An 8971-nucleotide genomic window follows, 5' to 3' on the forward strand; every position below is an offset into this window, starting at 1 on the left:
CCAAGCAACCCTAACACTAATGAAACAGATAATAAAAATAAATGAATGAATGAACAAGATGCCTATGGTGTGGAAGTATGGAATGCATCTCTATTGCCTTATTATTTTAAGGCCTTAAGAACTCAAAAGATTAAAGATTACAGGTGGTGTGTCACTGTGTTTAGTATGCATACTATTATAGAGAAACTACTTGTTTCAAAATACATATAGTCATACATATAGTCGGGGACTATAGTCTTAAACACAGCCAACATGTTGTACAACATACATTGCCTTTTGAGTCCCTGTATGAGGAATAAGTTTGGTTTTTGTCCTGTCATGTTAGTATGAATCAAAGTTTGGTCACTTCTGAACATGTAGGTTAATGGACTGGGTTCCTCTTGATTTTCTCTATTTTTGTTATTTTTTCATACTAAGTCATACCAAATGTGAACTGATGACAGGAAGAACACAAAGAAACAGTTATGCAACACCTACAGTATGTTACCCATACTGAATAACTGGTTTTAGCACCTTTAACTTCTTAAAACTTTGGTTGACTTTACTGGAGAATTGCTATAATTTAGCCACATTAAAGAGCATTTAAATATGAACTGGCAGTTGTCCTGTATTGTTTCTTTTAAGCTGTTTGGAGACTGATTTATATTTACATTACATGTAATGTGGTTTCACAGTTTATAGACAGCAAAGCATTATCCTCGGCTTAAGGGTTATTAAAGTGTTTTGGAAAATGTAATAGAAGCAATTTGGATGCTTTTGGCTAGCAGTGGTTTTTATCTTGCAACTCTCCCATCAACAAAATCTTTGCCCAATCTTTTTCTATTGGTAAAATTATAATTGATGCCCTTATCTGAGCTTTTCAAATCCTGCCGTTACCTAAATGCCCCCCTTGGTTCTTTGGTGACTTTTGGAAGAATTTTGGTAGGCTGGACACTTCTGGGAAGATTTTTTAGAGAAAACATATTTTACTGGTGTTTGTTGGAGTATCCTAGCCTCAGAAACGGGTTTGTAACACTTTTTAGACTAATATATTTAATAACTTTTATTTAACCTTTTTTTATCTTTTCTGAACAGTTTTTTTATTATTGTGGCTTGTCATATTGCTTGTTAAGGCTTTTTAAAAAATATTGTTTATGTTTTTAACTGAGCTGGCAGTAATAAAGTCTCAGAGTCTATAATTGTATCCAATTATGTTATGGGATTTGTGGTACATGATTTGTAATTATATAATGAATCACCCCTCTGGTTACTGTGTGTGTGTGGTGAACACGTCAGTAGTTGGATTGCCACTTTGTGCAAGTAAAAAATTCACTTTTTAATAAGTAAATAAATGAATGTTTTCTTTTTGGTAACTGCCTTATCTTAATTTGAGTCTTAGTGGGACTTTTCACACTCTGTGTGTGTGTGTATTTTTTATTTTTTTGCAAACCTTATCAAAACATATTGTGCAACGCTGGCATTACCCTTCTGGGGTGTGTAATCAGCTCCTTTGAAGTCAGTATATAGACGTGTGAAGATTATTTTGCACATATGGGCTGGCATTTACCTGTGCGCTTTCACACAGTGAGATTAAGGGTGATTCATGCACACGTGCAGTGCCATCATATGGTCACTATACAGCCTAATAACAGCTTTGTTCCTGCAGTTCATATCTGTCTCCCAATGAGTAAGTGTGGTACATTACCAAGCTCGGTATGCAACAGAGAACCCTAACTATCAAGCATTAATAAGAAAGAAATCCACTCCAACAATTGTTATTCTAAGGTTACAAATTATTAACGTATATTGTTAGGAAAGGCTGATACACGCTAGATGCACAAACCAGTGCATTGTAGTGCCGGTCCCAAGCCCAGATGAATAGGGAGGGTTGTGTCAGGAAGGGCATCCGGCATAAAAACTGTGCCAAATCCTGCCGGCGACCCCTAACGGGAAGAAGCCAGAAATGCCGACCCCGTAATCGAAAAACGGGACAAAGGCTGAGGAACAAGAAGAAGTTAGGAAAGGCTGATACAAAATATAAACAATTATATAACTATATTAAAATAAAAGAGAGAGAAAGAGAGAGCTATCATAGGTGTTTCTTGCTAAAACTGGCTACATGTTAGCTACATTTTTTATTAATTTGTTTACTATATATACTTTATTTTAATATTTAAGCATTTTGCAAGCATTTTATGGCATTTTGTCAGTTTTGCTTAACAGTTAAAGAAATAAAGTAAAGAAAGCTGTTGCCGCCACCTTAATGAAGGTTTTTATTTTATATAGGTTAAATATACTGTAGGCTTTTTATATATTTATATATATATTATATATATATTTTTTATAACAGATTCTATAATTATAATGCAGAAGCAAAAACTAACCATTTTACTTTCAACAAAAAATTAATTAATTATTGACTTAACAAGCATTTTGATTTTGGTTTTGCTTGCTGTTAAAAATCTAACATCTTTGACGACAGTGACATCTAGTGGCTTTTTAAGATTTTTCAAGATTTTTAAACACACGCGTGTTTAGTGCTTTTCAGTAGTTGAGACTCCACCAGCCTGTAGGGGGCTCTGTAACGCATTATACTCTCCTAATACGGAAGGCAAAGTAGTACATGTTTAAAGCAGCATTCCGTTGGATTGTTTGGCGTTTTGTGTGCAGATCAGTGCGATTCGTCCAGTAAGGTGTAAATTTGAGCTCTAGACTGAACTCGGATTTTAAAACATGAGCTCCATCCTTGTTTTTATTGCTTTCTGCACTGTGTTTTTAATGGAAGGAAGCAGCGCTGCTACTGTGTTCAGCATCAGACCTCTCAAACTAGCTAAGGTTAGAGAGAAGCATTTACAGCATGTGATGGTATGTATGTTAACATGTGAACTGACTTGTGATGAGTTATGTCTGATCAGATCGTAGGCTTTTCCTGGGAGAATTGTGGGAAGCCTGATGATCCAGCTGTTTTACGTACTCTGGATTTGTCTCCAGATCCCATTAACATTCCTGGAGATCTGACTGCAAGTACATCTGGTACCACATCTGTAGCCCTGGTGTCTCCTCTCTCTGTAAGTGATATTTGCATACAGTTAAAATGGAAAGTTTACACTCATTGTATGAGACAATTAGTTTCTGTGACTAAATAATTGGAACACAAAATAAAATTTGATTTCTGTTATATTTGCTTAGGAGGTTTTTATAGAATTTACTGAATAAACATAAATTATACAAACAGCAATGCTGATTATTAATTTGTGTTAAAGTTGCCCAGCCAGGGGGCGGCACGGTGGCTGAGTGGGTAGCACTGTCGCCTCACAGCAAGAAGGTCCTGGTTTCGATCCCCAGGTGGGGCGGTCTGGGTCCTTTCTGTGTGGAGTTTGCATGTTCCTCCCGTGTCCGCATAGGTTTCCTCCGGGTGCTCCGGTTTTCTTCCACAGTCCAAAAACATGCCACCAGGTTATTGGAAACACTGAATTGTCCTATAGATACCTAGCCGCTCGATGCACAAACCAGTGCATTGTAGTGTCTTTCCCCAGCCTGGATAAAATAGGGAGGGTTGTGACAGGAAGGGCATCCGGCGTAAAAATTGTGCCAAATAAATGCGGATCATGATCCCCTGAGAGCCGACCCTGGAACCGAACGGGACAAAGGCCGAGGAACAAGAAGAAGTAGCCCAGCCAGGAAATCAGTTACTATAAGCTATTAAATATTAAAAAATGTCATTATGTTCATTTTGTTCATTGTGTTTTATATTGGACCCTACCAATGCCACATGCCTTCTACTGTAATAATACAAATAATCCTAAAACAGACAAAAAATATATATTTTTAGTACTTATATGATATATGCTTTTCCGTAAGTCTTTTAAAATAATCATATTAACTTATAGTAAACTTAGTTTTTTTGACCAGTGATCTTGAACTAAATGTAAATATATGGTAGTAAAACTGAAATTTGATTCTGGAAACGAGCCCACCAATCAAAACTGGTCCAAGAAAGGAACAATGGTAAACCGGCGACAGGGTCATGGGCGGCCAAGGCTCACTGATGCACATGGGGAGCGAAGGCTGGCCCGTGTGGTCCGGTCCAACAGACGAGCTACTGTAGCTCAAATTGCTGAAGATGTTAATGCTGGTTCTGATAGAAAGGTGTCAGAATACACAGTGCATCACAGTTGCAGGGCTGTTTTGGCAGCAGAAAGGGAACCAACACAATATTAGGAAGGTGGTCAATATGTTATGCCTGATTGGTGTACAAACATACATACATACATACATACATACATACATATACATATAGTGCAGGGGGTATTAAGGGGCATTGGGGGGCTATGACAAAGACCTTGGATGCCTCATAGTCTTTCTTAGACTGCACTCAGACAGAGAGTAGAAAAAAGACTATTGAATTCACTGGTGGCTTGAGGAAGGCTTAAGAAACTGGCTAAATTGGGACCTTTTGAGAGAGTAAAGTGGCTATAATCAGTGTTGGTTACTCATTGATAAATTTTTAGATGTGCTGTCTTATTTTTTATATTCATTAATAATTTTTTTAAATATTAGATTTTAAAAATTCTATATTTTGCTCCTCTATTTTGCAGATATTGTGATGTATTGTGATGCCTAGCTTGTATAGGGCAGTTGTAGCCTAGAGGTTAAGGTACTGGTCCAGTAATCAGAAGGCTGCTGGTTCAAGCCTCACCACTGCCAGGTTGCCACTGTTGGGCCCTTGAGCAAGGCCTTTAACCCTCAATTGCTTAGACTGTATACTATCACAGTACTGTAAGTCGCTTTGGATAAAAGCATCTGCTAAATGTCGTAAATGTATATTTTGTAAATTATATTTCCCGTGCCTAGTTCTAGTCCTAGAATCTTTTATTATTAACATTGTTAGCCATTTAGCACCAGTGCAAAAGCAATTGATCCAAATATGGGAAACAAACATGGCATGTCTGAACATTTATAAATGTAATACTGTTTCTTTAACATCATTAATAAATGGAGCATTGTGCTGAAATTACTTTAACTCTGTTCCAAAAGGCTTCAGGCTTTTATATTAGTGTCACATGAGGCTAAAACCAAAATGAGTCAGAACATGCTGAAATGGATTATTTACTTCTGCTTTCTCCCCTGCCACTAAGTTTCTGTTCAAACTGTCTGAAACTGAGGTTTGTGTTGTTCTTGTTTTACTGTTTATTATGAGCCATAAAACTAGGATAGATTGTATAACTGTTGAATGATTAAAAACTCAACAACAAAATCACAAGTGTCACCTGGTTTAAGCATTTGAAATCTCAGCTGCTCCCTGGAACTAAATGATCTGTTGTTTTTTGCTTGTTTATATTGCCCATGTGACTGTCACTGTTTCTATGAACAGCTTGATTGTTACTTTTATGACGCCAGGCTGCGGGCTGTTTTGATTTTAAGTGTTACCTTGTGATTTTTAAACACTTTGTTTTGTATCTTAGGTAAATGTCACCCTGGAGAAAGATGTGGCTGGTTTCTGGGTCAAAATACCATGTGTGGACGAGTTAGGGAGCTGCCACTACCAGGACATTTGTGATATTTTGAACCAGCTCATTCCTCCTGGCCAGGACTGCCCTGAACCTTTGGTCACCTATGGCCTTCCATGCCACTGTCCCTTTAAAGCAGTAAGTGTCAGCATTACAAAAAACACATTAAATACATTTCAGATGGCATTGCATTTGACATGATATTAAATAAAAGTTTACTTATATAGAAGCTATTTTGTTTCAGCATCAGTAATTGCTAACAATTATACAATTATATTGAGGAAGCTCTGCAGCAGCAGTTTAGGGAAGGTCCTTTCCAGCATGACTGTGCCCCTGTGCACAAAACAAGGTTTATAAAGACATAAAGTAAAGCTTGGTTTAAAGAACCTCCAGAGTCCTGGCCTCAGCCCTACTGAACAGCTTTTAAATGAACTGGAACATCGATTAAGGCTTTCTTGACCAACATCAGTGCCCAGCCATACACATGCTCTTTTGACTCCATATGCACAAATTCCCACAGACATCTTGTGAGAAGGGTTGTCAGAAAACTGGCTGCTGTTACAGCTGAAAACATCACATAAAGGTCACTCTGTGGTAATGCCATTTGTTTTTAAAATGGGATGCATTTGTGAACGGTAACCACATGAAGTGGGGAACAAGCTCATTGTCTGGTGTCCAAATACTTTTGCCATATAGTGTATTTCTATTGTTGGCACATGTTTAAGTCCCTTACACAATGAAAACCTATTTAAATATTGGCTCACATTAACTGGTTATGACTCCACTTCTGGTTTTGTCATACATGTAGGCTTGAGGCACAAGCCATACAATTAGCCTTAGACTACATCCAAGATAACCACCAGCTGCACAAGTTTCTGCCTTCAGGATGTACCATCTTATAATTCCACACACCTGTTAATAGCAATCATCACTCAAAAACCAAAGCAACTAAAAAGCTGCAACCATGACAAAGTTCTGCTGGATTTTAGAACACTGCGGCCTACCCACCATCCACTCTCAGACCAGCCATAAAACCATACACCACAGAAGCTTGGCAAAAAGAATGCACGAGATGCCGCATATGATGCACCAAACAAACAAACATACATGTAGGCTTGTGTATCATGTTTTGTTTAAAGATCTTTTTTCAAGAAAGATGAGATTATGTGCATTGGGTTCCTAAAAACACAGCAGATTTAAAACCAAGAGCATATAGAAAGCACATAGTGGTTATTATAGCTATGAGTATTGCACATGTCAAAAATTTCATATAGTGATTATTACACGTAATAATTATTGCACGTTATGATACTGCACATTAAGTTGTTGCACATTACAATATTGCATATTAAGATATTGCACGAATGATTTACCCTTAAATATGCATCAGAATTTGATTATTTGTATCTGAAATTATTCAGTGTGACAGCTGAAAAGAATGATTACTTTTTTACATTACTGTCATGTGCTTAATAAACTGGCAACTTGCAGTATATCTTTCATCTATCTTTAGTCATTTTAATTTGTTTATTTCCTTTTTCAAGGGTGACTACTCTCTACCCCAGTCTGATTTTATCCTGCCAGATGTAGAGCTGCCTTCCTGGCTAACCAACGGCCAGTACCGAGTGCAGGGGATATTGGGGGGCTACGGCAAAGAGCTTGGATGCCTCAAAGTCACCCTCAGACTTCACTCAGCCTAATTAAGAGAGTATAAAAAAGACTACTGCACAGTGTATCCATAGAATTCTCAGGTGTCTTGAGAAAAGCTTAAGAAACTGGCTAAATTGGGAGCTAACGATCAATTCAGTTATGTTACTAACAGCAGACTGATTTAAAATGATGACTACACTTTAAATTGCTACTTACTACATCTGCTATTGTCAGATTAAAAAATATGAGGGAGCATTTTATGTTTTAATAAACATAGTTTTAGCATATGTTAATCATGTTTTTAATTCTTATAAATCTATATTGATAATTAGGTTTATGTATGGGTTTTGTTTACATTTAACTGTAAACCTGAAAAATGGGAGGACAGCTATAGCCTTAACGATTTTTTGTTTTTGTTTTTAGCTTCTGTGAATCTTATGATAATAAACTTTTAAATTATGCCTGTCAATTGTTTTTTATTTTAATAAAGACTTGGTGCATTACAATCAAGCATTGTTTGTTACGTGTGTTGATTGCCAGCATTAGTAACAATTTGCCAAAACCTTTAGTAAAATAGAAAGTGTTTTTTTTCCTCATTTTGTTACACAGTATAGTCTTATTCACTTAAGTTCAGTTTAACCTTTATTTCATCATTTTATTTATTTTCAATTTAGCCCAGCATACAGTTGAAATTAAAAGTTTACCAACATAGTGGCGTAGTGGTGAAACACGCTAGCACACCAGCACTGGGATTTTGAAGACATCATTTCTAATCTTAGCTCTGCCATCCGGCTGGGCTGGGCAGGGCAGCTACATGAACAACGATTGGCTGTTGTTCACAGTATGGGAAAGCCAGACCAGGCTCCTCATGACTGATGCAGCTATGACCTCTGCTGGCTGATTGATGGTGCCTGTGCAGATTCGGGGGAATATTGCGTTGTCCAAGGTGTGGCTCTCCGTACACAAAGCTGATCCGCATATGAACTCGCCTTGTGCAGGTGAAAAGATGCATTCAGTACTGCACACGTGTCGGGGGCATGTGTCAGTTGTGGCGCTCCTCAGCAGTGGAGGGTTGTATCGGTAGACGGGAAGTGTAATGCAATCAGGGTAACTGGATACGACAAGATTAGGGGGGAAATTGAGGGGAAAATTGCCCCAAAAAAAAAGTTGACCTACATTTCAAGGAAACAATAATGCAGTTCTGGAATTTCAATTATTTTGGCGTTTTTTTCAGTAATTGAATGAAACAACATTTGGCGAGAACCATGGTCTTCTACCAAGGTCAGGGGAAAAAATTCACTGTGTGATGACAGGAAGCTTTTCTAAAGAGTTTGTCCATACTGTTTTCAGTCAAACAAGCTTTACATCACCTAGGGTTTTAAATGCTGGCATGTCGAGTTTGGAGCAGAGACATTTTTTTTAGTACAGGAGCTCTTCTGACTGGGCAAAGTGTCACTCGTTCCAGCTGCCAAGTTGTAATTTATTGCAATCCTTTTTTATATAATTGTAGGATTACACCTGGCCATAATGACTAATTTTGTCTTTGCATAAGGTGACAGTTTTCTTCTCAACCTCAATGAGATGCCACTGTGTGATGTAATACTTTTTACAGGTGTAGTATAACTAGCTTATTCATATGGCCACAAAAAGTCACCAGTTGTGGTCAATTATAAACAAATCAGTCACTGGTTGTGATCAATCATAAATCATTTAAGTTGCTGTAGTTATATTTCTAAACCATGATAAATAAATGTATATGTTTTTATCACCCAGACTGATTAAAATAGTAAGATGCAGATCATTAAAACTGTAAAACTACAAAACCTTACAAT

General features: G+C 37.3%; 1 protein-coding gene across 1 annotated transcript; it reads left to right on the forward strand.

The window, feature by feature from the left end:
• The first annotated feature begins 2596 nt into the window (after positions 1–2596).
• Positions 2597–7649, forward strand: gm2a (ganglioside GM2 activator). The gene is made up of 4 exons (XM_062999964.1): positions 2597–2814; positions 2895–3047; positions 5445–5627; positions 7034–7649. Exons 1-4 carry the CDS (start codon positions 2713–2715, stop codon positions 7187–7189), a joined length of 594 nt encoding a protein of 197 aa, XP_062856034.1. The 5' UTR covers positions 2597–2712; the 3' UTR covers positions 7190–7649.
• Positions 7650–8971: the final 1322 nt, after the last annotated feature.

This window comes from Trichomycterus rosablanca, chromosome 8 (genome assembly GCF_030014385.1).
Source record: "Trichomycterus rosablanca isolate fTriRos1 chromosome 8, fTriRos1.hap1, whole genome shotgun sequence".
NCBI classification, from domain to species: Eukaryota; Metazoa; Chordata; class Actinopteri; order Siluriformes; family Trichomycteridae; genus Trichomycterus; species Trichomycterus rosablanca.